This window comes from Emydura macquarii, unplaced genomic scaffold (genome assembly GCF_026122565.2).
Source record: "Emydura macquarii macquarii isolate MOO-44397 ecotype Brisbane River unplaced genomic scaffold, CSIRO-AGI_Emac_v2 contig_71, whole genome shotgun sequence".
Taxonomy (NCBI): domain Eukaryota; kingdom Metazoa; phylum Chordata; order Testudines; family Chelidae; genus Emydura; species Emydura macquarii.
The window spans coordinates 1,797,038-1,821,489 of record NW_027130208.1 but is presented as its reverse complement, the minus strand read 5'-3'; the positions used below and the strand labels follow the sequence as shown (position 1 = coordinate 1,821,489).

The 24,452-nt window shown below is 41.5% G+C and overlaps 1 protein-coding gene across 11 annotated transcripts in view; it reads left to right on the top strand.

Annotated features, from left to right (window-relative positions):
- Positions 1–24,452, top strand: part of CFAP20DC (CFAP20 domain containing) — a 154,966-nt gene that overhangs the window by 97,178 nt on the left and 33,336 nt on the right. For all 11 annotated transcript variants that reach the window (XM_067541323.1, XM_067541314.1, XM_067541370.1 and 8 more), the window contains 2 exons: positions 13,712–13,915; positions 23,170–23,231. In XM_067541323.1, the coding sequence (XP_067397424.1) occupies positions 13,712–13,915; positions 23,170–23,231 (266 nt within the window). The remainder of the gene's footprint in view (positions 1–13,711; positions 13,916–23,169; positions 23,232–24,452) is intronic.

The following is a 24,452-nucleotide window of genomic DNA, read 5'->3' as shown; positions in this document are numbered from 1 at the left end:
TTTTATAAAACTTTAACAAAGGGGAGGGGTGCTACCTACCCATCTCCTATATTCTGCTATCCCATGCATTTAATTGGTTCCAGGGCAGGAGTTCCAGGGCTCCTTATCATAACACGGGGTAGGCTCTCTTCCTCCTCCCAACCCCCAGGACTCAGCTCTCTGAGTCCTAGCACCCTCCTTCCCACAAGGGATACAGAGGATGCAGCAGGGCAGGGACCTCAGCCCGCAAAGGCCAGTAGGTCTCACTCTATCCCATGACCCCAACACCAAAATCCCAGGTCTTTTACCTCTGGGAACTGTTCGTTTTATTCTCTTCACTGCACTGCAAACAGGCCACAAATTGCAACAAACAAACAACTTCACCACACTACCTTAGTTAGGTAATAAACGCATCCCTACTTAACTCACTGTGGCTTGAAGGTGCTGTGGGGAAGGCAAAAAACTCCCTGGTCTTTTGCTAATTGGCCCATGGGAAAAAAAAATTCCTTCCTGGCTCCCTAAAGAAGTGATGGGCTAGACTTGCAGCATCTGTCAGGCCAGGTTCCCATTCCTAGTTCGGGTGATAGGGTGGGGCTGCTGAAATGGTGCTGAAAGAGGCTCTGCATAGCCCTTGCGCTGCGCTAATTCTTGGTTGTGGGGAATGCTGGCCAATCAGCACCCCTCTCCCCCAACTGGCCAATGGGTGCCAGAGACTGCCAGGGGGAATCTAGAGGGGGGGGAACCTATTGTCCGTTAGCGAGTGTCCCCGTCCTTGGCTGCTGGCACCCATCAAGTGCCCCCACCCGTTGTTGCAGGTGGGTGGCATTTAGAGAATTGATCTCAATAAAAACAAGATGAAATTCAATAACGATAAGCACAAAGTACTTCCCTTAGGAAGGAAAAATCAAATGCACAACTGCACAATGGGGAACAACTGGCTAGGTGGTCGCACAGCTTAGTGAATCACATATTGAATATCAGTCAGCAGTGTGATGCCGTTGTGAACAAGGTTATTATCATTCTGGAGGTGTATTAAGAGTTGGGAGATCATTGTCCCACTGTAGTTGGCAGGGGTGAGGCCTCAGTTGAAGTATTCTGTTCAGTTCTGGGTGCCACGCTTTAGGAAAGATGTAGACAAATTGGAGAGAGTCCAGAGGACATCAACAAAAGAGAAAGTTTAGGAGGTTTAGAAAACCTGACCTATGAGGAAAGGTTAAAAAAAAAAAAAAAAAAAAAAAAAACTGGGAATGCTTAGTCTTGAGAAAAGAAGACAGAGAGGACCTGATAATAGTCTTCAAATATGTGAAGGGCTGTTATAAAGAGGACAGTGATCAGTTGTTACCATGTCCACTGAAGACAGGACAAGAAGCAGTGGATTTAATTTGAAGCAGGTGAGATTTAAATTAGGTATTAGGAAAAACTTTCTAGCTTTAAAGGAGTTAAGCTCTGGAATAGGCTTCCAAGGGTGGTTGTAGAATCCCCATCATTGCATGCTTTTAAAAACATATTGGACAAACACCTGTTAGGGGAGGTCCAGGTTTACGTGGTCTTGTCTTAACACAGGGGCCTGGATTTGATGATATCTCAAGGACCTTTCCGTGCCTACATTTCTATGATTCTCTAAACATACACATTTAGCATCAGATGTGAAATAAAAAAGTATATTTTTTAATCCAGATGTATTTGAATTGTTTTTCACCACATCACTGTTTAAAAAGCACACTTCAGTTCCCAAATTTGAGTTCTTAAAGTTGCATTGCATATAAAATAGCACTATACCCACAAACAGAAATCATTGGGGTTGCAAATAAAAAGATAATAGGCTTGAACAGTCTTACAACTCAAGTTCTCGAAGTGTGTGAATGACAAATGTAGGCATAGTTTTGGTCAGAAAGGCTAGGAAGGAAAATTGACAGAATTTCAATAGCAATCTACAGGAAAAACCGTAAAAAGCTCATTAGTCTCTGCACTTCATAGTCTCTCTGCAGCAGTTCTGGAAAAAAAATAAATGATATGATTGAAGGCTAACAGTAACATAATGTCACAGACTAAATCCCCAGGCGACTTTGGGGACTCTGCTCAAGTCCATCAAATTGATTTTTTTCCCTGGGTGATTTTATTTTTTTTTCCTCCTCTTGTATTCTCCTTATGGCTATCTGAAGTAATTTGAGAATAAATTAGCCTATTTCAAACAAATGACAGGATATTACTTAGCAGTTAAGGATTTTCTTCCCAAATTATATGTTAAAAAGTCTGCTTTGAATCAGGAATTAGAGCTTTACACTCCCAGCACATCCTAAAGCAGCAGATCAAAGACCATGTTCTTATGACACATTTTGGGCAGTGTCATACTTTGGTGTTTGGAATGTAATATAGCCGCCTTTTTTTCCCCCTCCAGCTCCTGGCCCATCCCCCAATCCATTATAAATGGGTTGCACTTGTTTCCTGTTCATGCCTAGAGTAGACCACCTGAAAATGCCAAGGTCAGGGCAGGTTCCAAAAGGAGAGCAGATTCTTCTAGTCCTGGTGGGTAACACTGAAGTCAGAACCAGCCACAAACAGTGCTTCTGATTCCCCACACTGGTTATCAAGAAGCTAGAACAAAATACAAACAGCCCCCTTTACTGCATTTCAGACTCTGGCTCCCAATCAGCCACTGGGTCAAGTAAAGAGATCAGTTATTTAAACTCTATGCTCTTTACCAAAAAGGTTCTCCTAACCCCAAACGGTCAGCCACAGCACCAGATCAATGTAAGTTTGGATCTTACTCAAAATACCATGCTGCCAGCCAATCCTTTAGTAACTAAAACTAAAGGTTTATTATAAAAAGAAAGAAACAAACTATAAGAGAAATGTTAAATGATTAAAGCAATGATTTGAAAGTCCAGAAATATCAGGTTTTCAATAGAATTGTGGAGTTTGCAGACTTGTCTAGTCCCTCTGGTGTACATCCAGTACCTGGATAGGTCTCAGTCCTTTGAGTCACAGCTTCAGTAGTAGATGAGTTGAACCAGAGGTAGGTGAAGGCTGAAGACTGAAGGAAGACTAAAGACAATATGGATGTGGTGCAGCTGCCTGTTATGTCCCTTGGCCTTTGCCATGCTACTGGTGGAAATTTACAGAAAAAAAATGGAGCCCAGGGTCACATGAGCAAGTCATGGTGACTCATAAAGTGTAGCCTGTGGGTTCTTTCCCTGGGCACATTGTGCCTGTGAGTTTCCTTAATGGGCAGTTAACCAGGCTTTGTGCTGCAGCCATCCTGTCTGGGGTTTCGCTCAGAAACACAGCACAAGTTGAAATACAGATACCTGAAACATATCCATAACTTACTATACAAATATGACACATACACATAAACAATATCCTCCTACTTAGAAAATTATAACCTTTCTAACAGTACCTGACATGGCCTATCTCTTATGAATTACTGTAATTTTAAAATATTCATATTAAATCACATTACAAATGGTCCCCCTAATCCAGCCAGAGTCACAACACTTCTTCCTGAATTTACTGGGGGCAGTCCAGACGTTACTCGTGCTTCTGTTCATTGCCTCTCTCCTTTCTTCACCCACCAGCACTTCTGCCACTGGTGGTGAAGCTGTGACAGTGACACAACCCTCCTATCTGTCATCTCTAAACTCCAGCTATAAAGTTTATTTTGGGACAACCTATTTTCTAGTTCCTCTCCTTCACGGAGTCACAGAATCTTTCATGAGGGCATCTGTGTGTTCCCACTTGTGGGATCTGGCATCCCAGCATCAAGTTGCAGAACTGACTTGAAAAACCATGATCTCACAAGAGATCTTGCACGAGCATGATGGCATTGCCCCAATGTGTATAAGGCAGTGCACCCACCCAAGCAGCTCAGTCCTTCCTAATCGCAAAGTCCTGGTGTCTCATAGGATGCCAAGGAATAGGGGAAGGAGGGCAGGTAGTATGAATTCACAAAGATTACTCTTGAAGAACAACAGTTTCTGCTAAGTGACCTCTCTTTCTTTTTTGAGAACCTCTGTGAGATTAGCAAGCAGTTTTCTACTAGAAAGATGGTAGATGAGGAGTTCTAACTATACATGGATGTATTATTAATTATTATTTTAATAACCTAAGACCCTTAGTCATGATGCTAGGCGCTGTACAAACAGAACACAGAACCAAAATACAGTCCCTACCCCCGAAAGCTCTTGTGGAATGGGTCTTTAAAGCAGGATATATTTCATTCCCAGCTAAAATCTAACAATGTTCTGTACATCTCGTAATGCAGTGAGAGTCTCTGATTGGTAATGAGTTCTCCCTGGTATCTATCCCCATGTGCTACAGCTAACTTGGATTTTCTCAAGAGCTTGATCTTTTCCAGGTAAAAACAGAGTGCCCTCTTCACATCTAGGCTATAAAGACAAGTTTCCCCTGGGTGGGAACGGAGACTGGGGAAGAACACAGAGAAGGAAATACGTTGAGATAGGAGGAAATCCAAGACCACTGCAGGTGTGAAGCTGGATGGGGCTTCATGGTGACATTGTCGTTGTGAACCATAGAATAAGGTGGATTGGTCATCCAGGTGCAAAGCTTATTCTTCTACCTGATGTAACTGCTGCAGTTGATAGAGTACAGATCAGCAATTAGGAAATGCAGACAATTGATGAGGGGAGCTAAAGGTATTAATGAAAAGTCTATGGCCAGTAATCTTAGGGACAAGAAGAAGAAATTCCTTAAATATATTAGGAATCTTCTTACCTGATTGTGGGAATGCATTTTTGTGGGTGTCTGATAAAACATTTGTAAATAACTCCCACTTATTAGTCACATTTTTATGTTTAAAATTTTTCACCAATTCAGTTTTGCTCATTATCGATTTCAGCTTCAGGTAATTGTTCCTTTTAATGCACCAGGAATGTATATTACTGGTCAGAACTATACTCTGTTTGCAAATAAAATGAAATTAGCTCATGATCACTTACTAGTGGCTTTAGTTTTAGCCTCCTGCTCCATGACTAATAGCCTTGTCCGTTACGTCCATCTGTCTGTTCATGGCTGTTAATTTGTACATGAATGAAATAGCGCACACTCACATGTGCCATCTGGTCGTTGTAGGAGTGTGTAGTTTCTTCCAAAGTGTAACAAAGTGCAGGGCATCTGTCACCAGCAGGCATGTTACCCATTGTTCTTACAGCATGTCATTGATTCTAGGTATTCCCAACAGAAAAACTAATGGATACTGAAATCGCTGTATTGAGATACTATAGGAATAGACAACTTCCCCAAAAGGCTGTTTTAGTTGTATGGCCACTATGTGTGGGCAGTAACCTATTGCACCATAATTTCTCTAGCAGTTTTGGGGTTCTTTGTCCTATATTGTTTTCAGCCTCACCAAAGTGATGCTATTGATATAATATAATATTTCATAATGTCTTTTCTGGAATATAATGTAGATTGTGGATTTTCTTTGAAGATATCTTGCCAGTACATCATTGTAATTCTTTTTCTACAGGCCTTTCCCAAGCTATCATGTAACAGATCCCAGGGCCAGAAGGGACCGTTGTGATATCTAGTCTGAACACAGGACATAGAATTTCCCTAAAAGAATGCCTCTTGCAGATCTTTTAGAAAAACATCCAGTCTTGATTTAGAAATTGTCAGTGATGGAGAATCCACCAGGCCCCTTGGCAAACGGTTCCAATGGCTAATTACTCTCACTGTTAAACATTTACGCCTTATTTCCAGTTTGATTCTTTATCTTCTGTTCCTTGGATAGCTACCTGTTCTGTTTCAGACACAGAGGGCTTTGATGCTGAGGAAGAGAATTTCTTTCTATGAATAAAGCTCCTATACAAGTAAATTCTTGGTTAAAACCTAGAATCTTAATCTTAAAAAGACATAAATCTCTCTTCATTTTCCTGGCTCATATCAAGCTTGCAGAGTGCTAAAATTTAAAAAATATCATTTTATGGTCCTGATCCTCTGTAACGTGGGCTCACAGAGCACTCATACAGTGAGCAGATGTAGTCTTTGAGGAGCTTCAAGTGCAGTGAAAGAAGAGTCATGGCTAAAAAAGGAAACTTAACTGGAAAACCAGGACAGCGGCATCGGGGGGTGGAGAATGAAAGAACTCTGCTAATAGTCCTCCCGCCCAACTACCTTTGTTGCCGCAGCTGAAAAGAAGAGTGTCAGCTCAGGGGAAGGACCAGAAAGCACATTGGGGCAAACTGAGGAATCTTGTGAGCTTCAAGCTCAGAGACTGTTTTCATGTCACTGAAATTTTCTTCCCACCAGGAAGGTTTTTTCAAGTTTTTGATGCCCTTGGAAACAAATTAATTTCTGCAGTTAAAAAAGTGCATATGTGTTTTTTGTTGGCTGAACTGGTTAGTTTTAAAACATGGAAGGCAGGAGCTGTCATTTTTCCTTTGCTCTCGAATGTTGGATTACAATTTCAAACTGAATGGTTAGACCCTTAATGAGACTGCTCTTGTGTGTAAAGTTACTAACATGCATAAATGTTTGCAGGATAAGGGCTTAAGATGGATGGATGGAGCAGTAAATGGACGGCTGATATGATGGTTTTTTATTGCTACAAAATATATGTATAGCGGATCTGACACACTATTTTTATTTATTATTTGCATTACTGTAGCACTTAGAAGTTCTAGTCATGGACCAGGACCCATTCTGCTCGTCGTAGTACAAACATAGACCAAAAAGGTGTTCCCTCTCCCAGGGTCTTACAGTCTAGGTATAAGACAAGAGACCACAGATGGATACAGACAGAAGGGGGTACAAAGAGACACTACTCATCATCATGAGAGGTAGTGATCTCTGCAGCCTAACCGTTGTCAGGGTTTTTTTGACAGACTTATGTGTGCAGTATTTGATCAAGATTTGAATATATATTTTTTCCAATCAGAAGTCTTTATTTGGTAGTTCTCTGATACTTCTCTTTGCCGTTCCACATTTTGCCCCAAAATTGAAAAGATGCTGATTTCCTTTCAGTATTGTTTTACCATTAGAAAACAAGCTACATTAACAAATAAAAAATAAAATCTTACCATTTTTCTGATATTAGAGTATTATAAAAATATAGTTCATGCCAGGCATTTTCAAGCTGATATAGAATAATAGAAATGTAGGCCTGGAAGGGACCTCAAGAGGTCATCAAGTCCAGCCCATGGCCCACGCAGGACCAAGTCAACCTCTAGGAGTTATTGGGGGAAGGTCTATAGCAGCAATACTCAGACTGAGGCGCACAACCACAAGTGGCTCTTTAATGTGTCTCCTATGGCTCTTTGCAGCACGTGATAGTAACACACTGTGTGATTTAATTATCAACCAGTCTAAGTTATTAACCAATCAGGATGCTTTTTACTATGTTATTAACCAATTGTGGTTGATAAAATAATATTACTTGGTCAGTCATTTTGCTGTGAAAATAATATATCTAAACTAAATATTTCCCTGTCACACTGTTTAAATATGCAAATTGTATAAAGCATTCTCTCCATTCCATTATCCAAGTCATTAATGAAAATATTGAATAGTACCAGATCCAGGCCTGACCCCTGCAGGACCACATTAGGTACATCCACCCAATTTGACAGCAAACCATTGATAACCAGGCTTTGACTACAGCCTTTCTGCCAGTTATGCCCACTTATAGTAATTTCATGTAATCCACATATTCCTAGTTTGTTTATGAGAGTGTCACATGGAACTGTATTAACAGCCTAACTAAAATCAAGATACATCACGTCTACTGCTTCCCCTTATCACCTGGGCCAGTAGCCCTGTCAGAGAAGGAAATTAGGTTGGTTTGGCATGACATGAGATGAAAAATTACTTGAAATTGACTTTTCTGTACATTATTATAAAAGCATAACACATACAGTCCTAGAGCTAGGAAAGTTTTTACATTGCTTGTACCACAAAACTGGGCTCCCATTGAGTTTCAAGAAAACATACTGGAAGTAAAACATTGCTGAATGTAACCAGACAGAACAATTTTAATATAGTTCTCACTAGTAACTAGTCTTTATATATTGCATGTTGAAACATGTTTCAGTGTTCCGAGAATCCAAAAGGAAGTGAAGTAGCTTTATGACACAGGTAGTTTCATGTAAAAATGAGAGTTTACGTAGAAGCAGAATCTTCTGTTCATCTCGTACAGAGGACTGGCAAAAATGCTCAAGCAACTCGTAGTGAAATTGATTTGCTAACTACTTAGTAAACTTTAAGGACCTGGTTGCTTGCAATGTTTTATTTATGTTTTAATAGAGTTCTCTATTATTAAGTTCAAATATTTTTAATTAAGAAAGTAGTACAGCCCTCTGGGTAATATTGAAACCATGTAGATAGCTGGTAATTAAACTTTTCCATATGTATAACTGCATTCAAACAATACTGAATAAATCACATGAACCTAGTACAATGCAAATGTCATTACATACATCTTTAAACTGAAAAATTGCATTTAAATAACAGGTTTTGTCAATCCAGCAAAAATTGATGAACTTCATAAATATTTCTTATCATAAGGAGAGGATATACAGAAAGAGAAGATAAGCTTTTAATTACTAACTGAAGTATTCAGTTTAGAAAAATTTAAGTGCATGGCAAAAATATTTTTTACATCAAAAATGCCTTATAAAATACAAAGTGAACTTAATTTCAAATTCAATTTTCAAATTCTCTCTTTGAACATTAACTAAGACATGATGAATCCTATTAAAGCATTTTGTGGTAAGCATCTGAAGCTGCAAAATACTTACCCCCAATCTTCTTTTTAAAAAAAAAAATAATATGGAGTTTATTGTAGGGAAGGATAAAGGAGGGAGAGAATGTGCCAGTCCTCTCCTCTCTAAACATTTTATTTGCCTGAAAAGTAAGTGTGTTACTGGGAAGGGAAACCAATTGCCAACACCCTGATATTTTCAGATAAGCACAAAAAGATTCAAAAGGCAAAACTGTATTGTGTGTTCTGAATTCTTTTGAAAAGATTCCAGTATAAGTTCGTTCTGCATGGACTTAAGAGAAGAGTTAAAGGGTCAAGGACAAGTGGCAGTTTTCCCTTAATTAAAGGGGAAGGATAGTGAATTTTCTGTTATTTGTACTCGGAAAGATACTGCAGGTGTTTCATGTGTTCATGCCATCTGAGTTGCTCCACACCAGTCAATCAGTTACTACATAAAAGGGTTGACAAACATGGTGGAAGATAAACATTACCAAGTAAATAACATGAAAGAGAAAGTTCATCAGTGGGAGACATGATCGACAGGAAAGCTTTCAACAACTGCAGCCAGATTAATAAAATAGGTATTTACAGTAGCTAAAGCTCACATGGAAAATTGATACAAAAATGAAAAATCAGGTTTTTCATGCTAATGTCTTGATGTTATTAGCAGAACTTAAGGTTATTGCATATTTATTATATTCAGTAAGGAGCTAGGGAATCTGGCAAACACTGTAGTAGGATTTAACTATGGCGATAGTGATTATATAACACAGGAGTAGAGCCTGAAGCTCAAAATACAAAGTTAAAATGTTCAGGACAGTTGTCACCAGAAATCATAGTAATGGATGCCTTTAAAAATACATTAGAAAGACTAGCTGCTGCAAAAATTCCTGGTTTAAAATGTGTCAGGTAAGGCTACTTCACAAAGGTGAGTATCATCCTCTTAGCTAGGAGACCTTATCCAGTTCATCAGAGAAGGATAAAAGGAATTGATTCAACTTCTTTGCAAAAGTATGAAACTAAAGTAATCTCCCTGATCAGAACAGACATAGCTTCTTCTGCATTGGTTTCAGAAAAGTCATTGGTTAACCATAAATGATGTTTGAGACATCGGAATACTCTGAATATGGAGAACACTGTTTAAGTCCCATTACTTTTCCACATTGGACTTAACAAGGGAATTCTTGTAGATCTTATTTAGTCTCAAGTGATAAACAGTAATCTTGCACATTCATATTCCTGGCTCCTGGATTCCATAGATTCTGCAATGATCTAAAAACCGTATGGACCACAGAAGACTGGCAAGAACACCTGGCTGTCTGAGTCAGAAAATAGTGTACCAGTGCTTAAGACTATTTTGTAGGAAAATCTGTTAATCCAAAGAAGTGTTCTCTGCAAAGGAATATAGCAAAGGGCTTGAGATGTGTGATAAAAATTGAGAATTTGTAGCAGTCAGGCTTTAGAATTAGATGTCATTCCCCCCCAGTGCCCTTCCATTATAAGCCCTGTATTACAGTAATATCTTGACCACTTCAGATCACTTCAGATTGAAACTTGGCTTGCTGGTTGTCAGGTTGCAGGCACATTTATTTTCCCCCTTTCAAAAATTGTTTAAATTGGTTCTGCTATTTTGATGCAAATCTCCTTTGGATCAGAGTGTCAAGCACTTTGACAGTGATGAAAGAGGCTTGTACTGAAAAAAACATTTTAACACAAACTTTATATATTTTAAAATAGAGTAACATAAATTTATTACTAAAACTGCCCTTCTCAACTGCCAAAGCCACTCCAGGTGCTTTACAATATAAAGGCATTCTAAAAACAAACACTCTGTAAAAACATTGATAAATTGTATATATATGAAACAAGTTGAGGTGGTCTGACAAAAGGCTGGAAGGGGTAGTGGGGAGGTTAATAAATCAGGGTAAAAATATAATACAACATGAGATGGATAACAGGAACAAAGGCAAAAGACTCAAAGAAAACCAAAACTATATAATTGACTATAAACTTGAGAAAATGGACAAGGCTTATTTGGTTGTTGTATGTTTCACAAAAACTGCAAAATGTGTGTATACATGCACTTGAAAAATCAAAAAGCTGAAAAAACTCAAGATCAAAGTATTTCAAATGCGTTTTGGGGTAGGAATTTTTGGCTTTCTATATGTAAGGAGCACCCAGCACTTTGTGGGTGTTACTTACACATAAATAATAATAATGACAATGGGCAAAGAGACACACATCAAAGCTTTGTCATGGATTTACTGGTTGTTTTTGAAACAGGTGAGGGGGCAGCAAGTTTAAATGTTCCAGTTTACAAAGCCTTTTTCAAGAATGAACTGCCAGGGAATAACAACTAGTTGTCAAATCGAAGAGATCTTGATGTTCTGAAATATATTTGGTCTTGTATACTTCAGCTTTTTGGCATGGTGATTTTTAGAGTGCATTTTTGCTGGGCATAATTTGGGGCACTCATCAATGGACTGACAGCACTGTGGGATGTTTTTTAAAAACTGTTATAATATGGAAAGTTTGAGCTAAATCATTTGTAATTTTTGGGTGCTATGGAACAGTCAGGCTGAAAAAATCATGAGATTGGCTTCATATCATGAGGTTTTAAAAAATACATGGAGTTCTCTTTATTTGCCTCTAGTTTTTGAGCATTTTGAGGCTACATTTTCAAGCTTTTCTCTGTAAGGATGAGGGCTAGAAACATACCCCTTTTTTAAAAAAAATAAAAGCTGCGATATTCACATAATCGTTGCCTCCAGGAACTGAGACTTTAAATAAAACTTCAAATATTGTGAGACTCCACAATGCTGATTATGTAAAATGTGAAAAATAAATAAAACAGTGATCAACTTTAAAAAGCTTTCATTTGGCAGCAGAGACCATAATTTCCTCTCTCTAATTAAAATAGGAAATAACATTATCTTGGATGCCATTGGGTGTTAACTGTTGACTCTTTAATGGTGACCACAGTACACAAGTTAAAAATATGCTGTGTGCCTATGGTCTTTAAAACTGAATATTAAGCCAATAGCATTCTAGAAACTGAGTCAAAATTAAGGTCATGTCTTGTGTGTGATCATTTTGCAAAAGAAAAATTTGTCCCTGTGTTCTTCACCCAAACCTTCTGTCCCCCTGTTGTTGTGTATTTGTGCTCCAGAATTATTACATGTACACAGGGCCATATCCCAGCACTCACTTTTATGAGGAAGTGGTGTATGATCCCCATAGTCCTGCAATCTCTGGCTTTGCACTAGGCTAACTGACCCTGAGGACAATAAAACCTGGGGTGAAAGGGGAGAGACGATAATGCTCTTCCTGTCAACAGCCCTGTATTCTATAAAGGATTCTTTCTCAGAGGTACTGGTAAGCATCCGAGACAGAGGAATGCATCATGTGGTGATCTAAATCATTTTCTTTGTTGAGCCATGATGTTATGTAATCATCGTAGTGAAAGTGATCCATTCTACAGTTGATTGCATGTGAAAGGCTAAGCAGTATAGGTACAAATCTAAGAGATGCATTTTCCCTTTTTTCCTTGATCTCTTTAAAGAGAGGGGAAGTTGTTGCCAGTGTGCAAGATCTTTTGAAGCTTGTGTATCTCAGACTTCTGCAGAGCCAAGTAATTGAGCCCGTGTTATCTTTTAATGAATCAGGCCCTTAGATGTTTACAGGAATTTTTAAAAGCAAATGTAAAGTTTATTGAAGGTACCAGTTTAGTGGCATTGGAGGCTGATATAAAATGTCTCTCAATAAAACAAACACAATATACGTGTTAAGGCGAGTTTCCATGCACTGCCTCATCAGTGTGCCTCAAATCCAGCCTAATGGGACTGCCTGTCACGTGAGAGGTTACCAAAACGTCACTGCTGAAATTCATAGTAAGAATGCCTGCTATTGTTACTTTTGATGTTCAGATCTTTTCACTAGGAACTGGACTAAGATTACCAACCAATTACCAGCTACTGATGTGCACTTGTCTATGCCATATGATAAGAATTGAAAGTACCTGAAATCCTTCACTTCTTAAGTAAAACTTTTGCAGTCACTTTTGAAGCTGCCACAGCTCTTGAAAAAAATCAAATCAAATTTGAATGAAATTAAAGCTTCAGAAGTCCCCGTTAGGTCTTAGATTTTCCCTTTTGAGAAGCAGGTATCCCTCCAGCCTCACTTAAAAACTTTAGTTTTCTCTGAAAAGCCTATTTCAGCATAGTTATGCCACAGCAGGTTTGGTGAGCTTTCACATGTCTACCATAGAGGTTTCCATGTGTACCATAGGTCAGCCTCACTACGGTAATGCAGGCCACACGATACCTAATGAAAGTTTGCAGCTTTTGGCCTCTGGATTGCATTTGAGCCCATAATGGAAGTGAATTCTCTGAACAGAATTCTCCTTTACTTTAGCAATCCTGTGAACCAACCTCTTCTAAGTGATCAGAAACATGATGAATTAAAATGTACATTTTAAAATAAATGTCACTTTATGCTACCAAGTGGCCAATATATCGTTCCAGAATCCAGACCTGTCATAAAAATCCTGTGCCTGCTGTGTTGGTATCAAAGTACATACATTTTCATTCTTGGGGCCAATATGACTGCATGGTAAACATGTGGTTGAGTCTGAGTGAAGATTTGAATCTGGACATTTTAGATTCCTTAATTTTTTGTCTAAACCTTATTGGAGTCTATCTCCACCTTTCATAGCTAGAGAGGAATAGCAGATTCACCACGCACTGTTGATTCAAACTACCCTGCGTATCACTATTTATTTTTATGTTGCTTCCTCTCTATGAATCTCTGAAAGTATTTATGCTTGATCTTCAGAGTAGGAGCAGGAGTCTATTCATTAACCCTGTCTAATAAATAATTTGCTTTTCTCCTACGATAGTTTTTTTTCTTGAAAAAATAAATTATGCTTATCCAAGCAATCTGTTTTGTTCATGTGTTCTCTTCCATTATCCATTCTAGATTCTTAACTGTTGCATGTGTAACTTTATTTCTTAGGATTATGACTGGAGAAACTACCAGCCAAGCAGATTGAGTGTATCTGAACTACAGATGTTGGCTAGTATGAAGAGACAACAAAATGAAGAACTAGAAGATAATGGGGTCTCACATGGACTGAGTGCATCTCAGATTGATAACTGTAATGTCAGCATCAGTACAAGCAGTGATGACACAACAACCTGGAATTCCTGTCTCCCACCAGTAAGTTTAAACCTATCTTAGAGTGCTCTAAAAATGTTTAAATGTATTTTCAGTAAAAGTCTCCACCAATTTTGAGGTACAGTAGATTTTTTTTTAATTAAGATTCCCGTGGATATAAATTAAAATGGTTTTTCTCTAGGACTCTAGGCGCTTTTGTCACCTATTTAAAAAAATTCATCAGAATGAACCAGCAGCCCTCCAAAAATCAACCCATCCATCTCCAAAGCCTGAGACAATAAATAGCTGTTACAGCATGCCATGACAGGGGCCAGCAACCTGCAGATGTGCAATATGGGTTCTTAAATTCAAAACTGGTGTCAGAATGCAGATCCAAATATACCAACTGTAAAAGTCCCCTGGCCTGGGCGGGGCCGGCGAGGGAGGCCTCACCTCCCGGCGCCTGCGCCCTGTGGGGAGTCCTAGCCAAAAGAGGGACAGTCTCCAGTCCTTAGTAGGGCGAGCACACAGTTCAAGGCACCAGCCCTTTGGCAGGGCAGGCCAAGCAAATGGGAACAGTCTCTAGCCCTCTAGGGTGAGCACCCAGTCCAAGACCCTGGCCCTTAGGCAGGGTGAGCCGGACAGAAGTGAGGCAGTCTCTAGCCCTCAGCAGGGTGAGGAAACAGCCCAAAGCCCAACCTGTCAGTGGGTCTCCAGCCAAAATGCACTGACTTGGCTACCAGTCATAATGCAGCCGGACGGGTGTCTGGCACCCCTGGGCTCCTTCCTTCCCCTCTTTTCCTAGAGTACCTGGTCCCTCAAGTCACTCCCCGTTTCCTGGGGATACTCTGCCCAAGGGAGGTTCCAGAAACCTTCAGCCTCGTCACTCAGTGGCAGCTCCAGGAACTCTTCAGAGACATCCACGGAGGGCAGCTCCTCCAGGCCGCAGGGTCCAGGGGTCTCCTCTGGCTTGCCCGGCTCAGGTAGCTCCGGCAGGTCCTGAGTTCCGCAGGCAGTTTGCAACTCCGGCACCGTCTCTTCTGGGTAACGGTCTGGTCCAGACCCAGTCCCCAGCACCAAGGGAGAGACATCCTTCTCCCTCAGCTGCTTTCCCCTTACTGACCAGGAAGGCCTGCCTTTTATACTTCTGGCCCCGCCTTTCTGTTTCCAGTCAGGTGGGGTTGTACTCCCGGGCTCTGCCCCCCAGAGGGGGTTTGGCTCTTCCTTGCTGTCAACCTCCGAAGGAGGCCACACCTCCCGGCTACACCAACCAACAGCTGGATTGCAATAGAAAACAGTTATATTTTTCTCACAGCACAGTCTAACCACTCGACAATCCATGCGAAGTCACAGAACAGCATCTCAGCAATCATAGAAAGGTACTTAATGAAGCTACTGTAAAGCGAGGCAACTTCTTAGTCCATGAATCTGAACACTTCTAGTTTTTATTTCATAGACTTTAAGGCTAGAAGGGACAATCATGATCAGATTCTAGTCTGATTTTCTACACGTTGCAGGTCACAGCACCTCGCTCACCCACTCCTGTAATAGATCCATAACCTATGGCTGAGTTATTGAAGTCCTCAAATCATGATTTAAAGACTTCAGATTACAGAGAATCCACCATTTACACTAATTCTAACCTGCAAATGACCTGTGCCCCATGCTGAAGAGGAAGGCAAAAAAATTGGCAGGGTCTCCGCTAATCTGACCTGGGGGAAAATTCCTTTCTGACCTAAATATTGTGGTTAGTTGGACCCTGAGCATTTTGGCAAGACCCACCAGCCAGACACTTGGGAAAGAATTCTCTGTACTTATTCAGAGCCCTTCCCATCACTGGCCATTGGGGATATTTGCTACTAGCCGTCCCAGAATCACTACATGCCATTGTAGCAGTTTCATCAGACTATCCCCTCCATAAACTTATCAAGTTCAGTCTTGAAGCCAGTTTGAATTTTTGCCCCCACTGCTCGCCTTGGAAGGCTGTCCCAAAACTTCACTCCTCTGATGGTTAGAAACCTTCCCCTCAGTTCAAGCCTAAACTTGTTTATGGCCCGTTTAAATTCATTTGTTCTTGTGCCACCATTGGCATTTAACTCCTCTCCCTCCCTGGTATTTATACCTCTGATGTATTTTTAGAGAGCAATTGTATCTCCCTTCAGCCTTCATTTGGTTAGGCTAAACAAGCCAAGCTCCTTGAGTCTCCCCTCATAAGGTAGGTTCTTCTTCGAGTGCTTGCTCACATCCATTCCATTATAGGTGTGCACACCTCCGTGCATGGTTACTGGAACTTTTTTCCCCTTAGCAGATTCCATAGGGCCAGTTCCGACACCCCTGGAGCTCCGCGCACATGCCACGGTATATGAGGCACTGCCAGTCCTACACCCCCTCAGTGACTTCTTTCCGCCCGTGACGGTTGCTGGAACTGCCTTTACTTGCATCGCAAGTGCTTCATTCCCCATCGTTTGAACTTTTATCATTGTTGTTTGTGTTAATTAGGTAGGTAGATTAAGTAGCTGTTAATTGTGGTAGTTAGATACTTAGGATAGTCCCGGCTGGGACTTTGTCGAGACCGGGGTATGCCCTGGTCACCGGGCTTCAAACTGTGCGCCTCCTTCAGGAAGGTTTTCCCGCTCAGCGACTCCCATGGCAGCTGCCTGACGTGCTTGGGAGAAGTCCATCATAAGGAGAAGTGCAAGATCTTCAAGGCTGTCCAGCCTCCGAACCAACCCGCTCCATCTCGGTACCAAGCGTGGGGTCGGTACAGCGTGCACTGTTGCCACCGGCCCCAACTCAGCACTGCGCCTCATCTCCAGTGCCGAAGAAGAAGTGGAAGCAGCGCTTGTAATGTGGTCACTCCTCTGCACTGTCCAAGCAGGTGGGGTCAAGCGCCGAACTGCACTGGGGCCGGACTACAGAGACCTGCTCGCTGGAGCCAACGTCTCCAATCAGGCAGCCACCCCCAATTTCTGGAAGGGGAGGAGCTCCTCCGCACCTCTCGGCGCTATCGACGCCTTGCCTACGCCCCGACCTCCACCAAGGGAGAAGAGGTCGGTGTTTCAGGGAAAACCCGCGATGGGACCCCCTGAATGGCTCAGGAGATCCCTGGTGCGGGGAGGTAGATCTCCGGCTGGCCGGTCGCCTGGGGTGGAGCAGCGCCGCTCCCCTAGAAGTCGTTCCAAGTCATGGTTGTTGGGCCAGCCTGCATTGAGGCTGGAAACGGAGTCACCTTCCCAATGCCAGTCTCAATCCCCAGCACCAGCAGAAGTCCCCCCCAGGAGGTGGCACTGGTTGTGGTCACCCGCGAGGCGCCACTCCCAAGACGGAACCCGCCATTCCCGCTCTCCAGCACTGAGGAGTTCGCCCACACCAAGGTGGTGCCGAACCTGGTCGCCGAAGTCTGACTCGGCACCGAGAGGCAAGCAGCACCACAAGTCCTCGGTACCGAGACAATGCTCCAGAACATCCAGCTCCTTGGAGCACGGTTCCGTGCACCGGCACAGCTCACAGTGTCGACATCAGACCTCGGTGGCGTCAAGGTCAGCGGCGTCGAGAGGACGCTCTCCGGAGCACCTGCGGATTGGGGCACCGCTCCCCCTGGGCTCGGTACCACACAGCGGGAGCCTCTGAGAAAGCCCCACCATGGTCTTCTGATGGTACCTCGGTGTCCTCCCGGGTGGGTAGTCGCAGGGCAAGTCACTGTCTTCAAAAGGTGCCAGAGCCCCCGGCACAGGTAGCCCCTGGATGGCCTCAAGGGCAGTGGCCACCCCAATGGCCATATTGGGGTCCTGTGGTTTCTCGGTGGAACTGGGACCACAGTCCATCAAGTCCTCGGGTGTTCAGTCAGAGCCACCAGTACCGGGGAAGGGCCACCACTTGCCCTCAGATGATGATTCGGACCCACAGGAAGGGACTTCTGTGGGGACCGCTCATCGGCGGGAAGGGGTGCCGCCTCCCGCTGTGCCCCTCCGACCCTCCTCCTCCTCTCCAGACAAAGCAGTCTCCCAAGGTCACTCAGCACCCCTGGATGATTTCAGAGCGCACCAGGAGCTGCTCAAGAGGGTGGCCTCCAACTTGGGGCTGGAGACGGAGGAGCTAAAAGAGGCATCGAACAGCCTTTTTGATGTCCTAGCAGCGGCTGCCCCAGCTCGGGTAGCCCTCCCTGTCCATGAAGGGGTGCTCAAGCAAAAGTCCACGTTAATGCCTGTGCAGCACATAAGAATTCATTGGCGCAATCCTGGACGCATCCCAGGCCAGAGCAGCCGCGCTTCGAGGCAATGTCTTCCATTATTGCCCCCCTGCACCAATGCCCTACGACAACAGCCAGACATTGCCTACAGCTGTTAGGACACATGGTGGCCTGCACCTGCATGGTGAGGCTGGATCATCTGAAGCTCAGACCACTTCAAACATGGCTGGTTTCGGTGTACATTCCAAGCAGGCACCTTCTGAATCGGGTGGTCACAGTCCCCCCACACGTCCTAGCCTCCCTAGACTGGTGAAGGACCCCTCGGGCAGTGTTAAGGGGTGTTCCGTTCAAGGAGCTAGTTCCCTCGGTTACCCTTTAATCGGATGCCTCAGACATAAGGTGGGGTGCCCATATCAGCGCCGACCTCGGCACACAGGGGGTCTGGTCGAGGGAAGAGGGGCCTGCACATCAATGTGAAAGAACTGCGGGTCATTTGCCTGGCATGCAGAGTGTTCCTCCGCTTCATTGCGGGCAGGGTGGTACAGGTGCTGAGAGACAACACAGCAGCCATGTACTATATTAACAGGCAAGAAGGAGCCCGCTCCTCAGCCCTTTGTGGGGAAGCTTATCCGTCTGTGGGATTTTGCGGTGAAACACAATGTTCACATGATAGCCTCTCACCTCCCCGGTGTGAGGAATGATGAGGCAGACTGGCTCAGCAGGTCATTCTTACCCCACCACAATTGGTCGTTAATGGTGATAATGGTCAGTTACACCAAAAATCACATCACATTTAGGTTGCTTCCAGACCCAACGACCAGTCACTTACCCCAGATTAATTGGTACCCTAGATCTTATGCCAAAGACAATGTTGTAGCCATTTCTATAGTAAACTAACTAAAGGTTTATTAGCTAAGAAAAGAAAATGAGAGCTACTGAGAGGTTAAAGCAGGTAAAATATATGAACAGGTGAGTCAAAGTTTATAATTCCAAATGGTAGCAGAAATGTAATAATCTGCCAGTTTCCCAAAAGTCTCTCAGGGCTACCCAGAATAACTCTGGGGATCTCTGTCTTCATTCAGTTATTCCGCCCTGTTAGAATCCAAAGAATCTAGAGATGCAGGATCTTCCCCTGAATCCCTACTTACAGCTTCTTCTCACCGAAAACAAGATGACGTTGGCTCTTCCTTTGATAATGGAGGGGGAGGAATGCATTTGGAGTCTTTGACCTCCAATCATCACACACAATGACCTCTTGCTTTGAAATTAGCCCTTTTTCTGTTTCTTGTTTGAGGGGTTATTTAGTTACAGGGGTATACCCAATGTAAATGTTTGCTTCTACATTATAATGCAACACGTATAAGTGAAAACAATGCAAAAATTAATTCCATTAATTTGTATGATGTTTAAACACCAAATACTCTCGTATACATTTAGCAATCACTTTGATCTATACTTATACACAAGTGAAGTGGCCTGGCTTCCAGCCATGCATTTGTAAGCATTCAGTGAGGCTTGGGGCTGTGGCATGAGCTGTCACCCGGTCTGCCAGCGTCACAATGAGATGACATGGTTAGTTGATAAAGGTAGTTTTGCAGTGGTAATTAATATACTTAGGATTTTGCAAAGCATTTGCTTTCGTACCATATGACATTTTCATTAACAAATTAGCAATATATAGTATCAATAAAGCACATTTTCAATTGATGAAAAACTGGCTAAGTGGCAGATCTCAAAAAGTAGTTGTCATCAGAAAACCAAATGGATGCAGGGATCAATTCTAGGCCCCATGCTATTCAACATTTGTATCAATGATCTGGAAGTAAATATAAAATCACTGCTGATCAAATTTACAGGTGACACAAAGACTGGTGGAGTGGAAAATAATGATGAGGATGGAGAAGTCATTCAGCGTGATTTAGACCCGTTGGCAAGCTAGGCCCAAACAAAATGTGTTTTAATACAGTCAGCCTCAGAACAAAGAATTCAGGCCATACCTACAGACTGGGGGACTGTATCCTGGAAAGCAGTGCCTCCGAAAAGGATTTAAGGGTCATAGTGGACAAGCAGTTGAACATGAGCTACCTGTGCCATGGGGTTCTTGCTAATGGGGTTCTTTGGTGTATTAACAGTGGAGTGGTGAGTAGAAGCAGGGAGGTGATTTTACCTCTGTATATGGCATTGGTGAGACAGATATTAAAACAGTGCATATCATTCTGGTGTCCACATCTTAAACAGGATGTTGAAAAATTGGAGGAGCTGCAGAAAAGAGCCACAAAAATTATTCAATGGTTAGAGAAAATGCCTTACAGCAAGAGACTTAGAGTCAGTCTGTTTAGCTTATCAAAAAGAAGATTGAGAAGTGACTTGATTACAGTGTATAAGTATCTTCACAGGGAGCAAATACAGGGTACTAAAAGCTCTTCAATCTAGCCAAGAAAGGCATGGCAACAAGCAGTGGGGGGAAGCTGAACTCAGACAAACTTGAATTAGAAATAAGGCACACATTTTTAACAGTGAGGGTGATTAACCATTCAAACAAGGGAAGTTGTGGATTCTCCATCTCTTATATCTTCAGATCAAGACTGGGTGCCTGCCTGGAAGATGCTATAGTTAAACACAAGTTACTGGACTCAGTACAGGGATAACGAGGTGGAATTTAATGGTGATATATGCAAGAGGACAGGCTAGATGATCTAACAGTCCCTTGGCCTTAAAATCAATTATCTATGAACTAATTTCACTTAGCTACTGGGCAGAGTTTTCATTGAATCCAGACATTAAGCAGAACTCAAGTGTGCACTATGCTTCTGCTACTCCATGGTCAGTCAGGGTAACTGATGGATCAAATTCAGACTATTTGGAGTCAGCGTGGAGCCTCCTTCTGAAGTGCGCAGAAAGCGTTTGCAGACTGTTCTCTTCTCTTCCTTGCCCTGCTGTATGACTCCAGGTGAACGTCACCCTCTGAATAACAGCCATCGTTTGTTCAGCTTCCATTTTATGTTGAAGTTCAGAATTTGTATAACTAAAAGCTAGTTTGTGTTTACTCTGGGATTGATTTTCTGTAATCAATTTTCTAGGAAACTGCAGATGCTAAAAATCAGGACCTTAATAAAAATTATATTTATATGAAAACCATAGAAAAGCTACAATGTACCTTCATCCATCTTCCATTTGTACACATCAGCAGGGTTCATCTGCACAATGTATAGGAAACAAATTAGAACTAATATATACATTGTACTTTATAAAATTAAGGGCAATATGAAAAATAGTCCCTAGCCATGATTAACCTTGAGAGATTACTTCATTTCTAGGTAGTCTCTTTCTGTTGATTTAAAGCAATAACATCTTTTCCTCTCTATTAAATTGGTAATGTTTTTGCAAATCATATTCCCTCATTAAGTCTATTCTTATTTTTCCACAAAAATTACCAATAGCTCTTCCCCAAAAGGTAAGCCCTTTTGTTCTAAATGCCGCTTAATTTTATATAACCTCTTCATCCCTTGATGTAATCTATAGCAACAGCACCACCAAAAGGCCTATTTTGTATCTTTCATCTTTATTTTCTATGAAGTAGTATAGCATATAGGCATATTACCTAGTATATTTATGTAATATTTTGCTTGTAGCATGTGTTCTATGACTGTATTTCTATCATTTTGCATTTTTTAGTCTGATTTTCAGCTTCATTTAAAACATGCCCATCTATTTTTGGCTTTAATGAGTGTAAGAAAAACCCTTCTGAACTGCAGAGATATATAGATCGTATTGCTAAGCTGCAGTTAAAACAAATGAACAGATGTTCTTATAAAACTATAAAATTGATATACTAAAAACTGGATTTTATAGCTAACGTTAGTTTTCCAAGAACTGAAATGTAATATTTATGCTGTCAAGAGAAATTGTTGAAATATAAGTTGTTTAGCATCTGTTCTAAACAATGACAGCCCAAAAGGTATAAAATAGTTTTGGCATAGCTGTCAGTTGTAGATATTTTTTAAATATTGAATTTTACCTTGAAGGTGATTTGTAAGGCTTTATAAAATGTGAAAAATAAAAAATTGTTTGATTCCAAAACAGTAATTTGATTCCAATATCAAATTTGATTCCAATATCAGTAATAGACTATTTGTATAGAATTATTTGTATGAAATTAAAAATATCTTATGATTCATAGATGGCCTGATTAGGTGCTCGGCATTTTCCCTTCTCCGCTACTACACACTTTTGGGGATGTCCACTGTCACAGTTTGGCCAGTAAATGTGTTTTTTGCTGTGATATGAACATCACTCCCCATATAGACATCTGTTTTATCACATCTCTCTCCACTTCCAAAAATCATGTGAACGCACTCATTTTTTTAATGTTGGTGCCTGTGTAAGACCCTATTTCTTTAATAATGCTGCATGTTGGTTTTTAGTATTTCTCATTTCACAGTGTATTGGTAATGTTTGTGTATGGTTATATTTTAATGTATCTGTATAGTGCCCTGAGTGCATTGGGTGGAGCTGCGTGCTTTGTAAATATGATTATTCTTCTGTTACCTTGTACTGAGACAAAAATATATTCCTAAAATTTAGAACTCTGGGTTTTTTTATATCAGCTTGTGAACATTAGTGTTTATGTCAAATGCACTGGTTGGTTTTTTTTATTAAAAAATATTATCCAAATTATATAACACGAAAACTGAGTAGGACAACATCATAGAGATAAACTAATATCATAGAGATAAACGAATATTATCCAAATTATATAACACAAAAACCGAGTAGGACATCATTATAGAGATAAACACTAATATCTAGTGTCAACCAGGCTTCATAGAATTTAACTCTACTTTGTGCAAGGTGATCAAATCTTCTGTAAACGTTTATACTGTAACTCACTGTACAATGTACAGGCATATCATGCCAGAAAAATCATCAATTTAAAATGTACTTCTACAAAATTAGAAACTGAATACTATTTCTGACGTTCCACCTCGGTGATGAAGACCACAGAATTCTAATATATCAGATATTACAAATATATTGTCCCAGAAGGATTCTCTCATATACCTTTAGATCTACTGAAAGAATATTTGCAAAGTTATCTTCTCATTACAGTTTTTTGTGTTTTCCACAGCCTGTCAATCAAGGTCATCACTATCAAAAAGAAATGAACCCGCTTTCTCATTCCAACCCAAGGTAAGATTCTGTTTATGGGCCAGGCAGTGAGAATTCAGTTAGAATGTTCTGACTAGTAAATGTGTCTTTCTTTGATTTAATCTTAAATCATTTTTTCAATTGCTACCTCCTCAGAGAGAATTTTCCCACCCCTCTTTTTATTCAATATTGCAGCGTGACCACATTATCCCAGAGTGCAGGTCAGAACTCGACTACATGTAATAGTCATTTGCACATCATGTCATGCATTTAATGTAGCTGGTGTAGGCCCTGATCCTGTGAAGTGATGCATAACGCAGTGGGACTCTCTGTGCACATCACATTGCAGGACTGGGGCTATAGTCAATTGACTGGTTGGTTTTGGAGAGGGCACGTTGCATTCCTTGTGCTCAAGGAACCCCATTCTTCACAAATGATTCATGATTTTAACATCATGGAATTAGACAAGACCTCTAGTTACACTGCACTTTTAAGAGTAGACTATTATATAATAGTCCTCTGGTGCATTAGCAGATGGACTCTGTCTATGATGTATTTAGACTACTCAAGTTTGAAGTGGTGCCTGTTCCCATTGTAGTCAGCAGCAAAACTCCCCTTGGCTTCAATGGGACCTTTTTTGGTAAAAGTTAAGAGAGAGAGAAAGAGAGAAAGAGAATAGAAACCTCTTAAACTACTGTATCCGTGATATCTTAAGACCCTTTGTCACCCCAGCTGTTAAGCCTCCGTGTTAGACTATAGTTGTACTAACAGACAGTTCTGTCTTGTTTATCATCAAACCCCAGTGATGCTCTCTTTGCTTTCCCCAGGCTTGGCCAAGACTGTTTTCAAAGAAGTTTATTCTGGGCAACATATAGGAGATGCTGGCAGGGCAGGGAAAGGATCTCGAGGGTGTGATATATTCCTCTATTACTGAGGAGATCTCTTTCTTTCTTTCAAGTTGTTAGCAATCTAGGGATGCCTCTGGTGCTGTAGGTGATGTTAATAGCATGTTATGTGGGCCACATCCACACAATATATATACCGCCTGTATGGCCCTGAGGATGTCACATGGGCTGCAGCTGTGTGCTGATTGGGCTGCGGGTTGAGAAGCACTGCTCTAATGTGAAGTGCATGGGACTACTCTGAAGATCATTCAGAAGCATCAGCTAGTGCAGTTTGCAGCTACCTACATTCTTGGTGGTCTTTGCTTCAGCAAGTGTATTGCAGCAGTGATTTGTTAGCAGGCCTGGGTTCCTCTTCTCT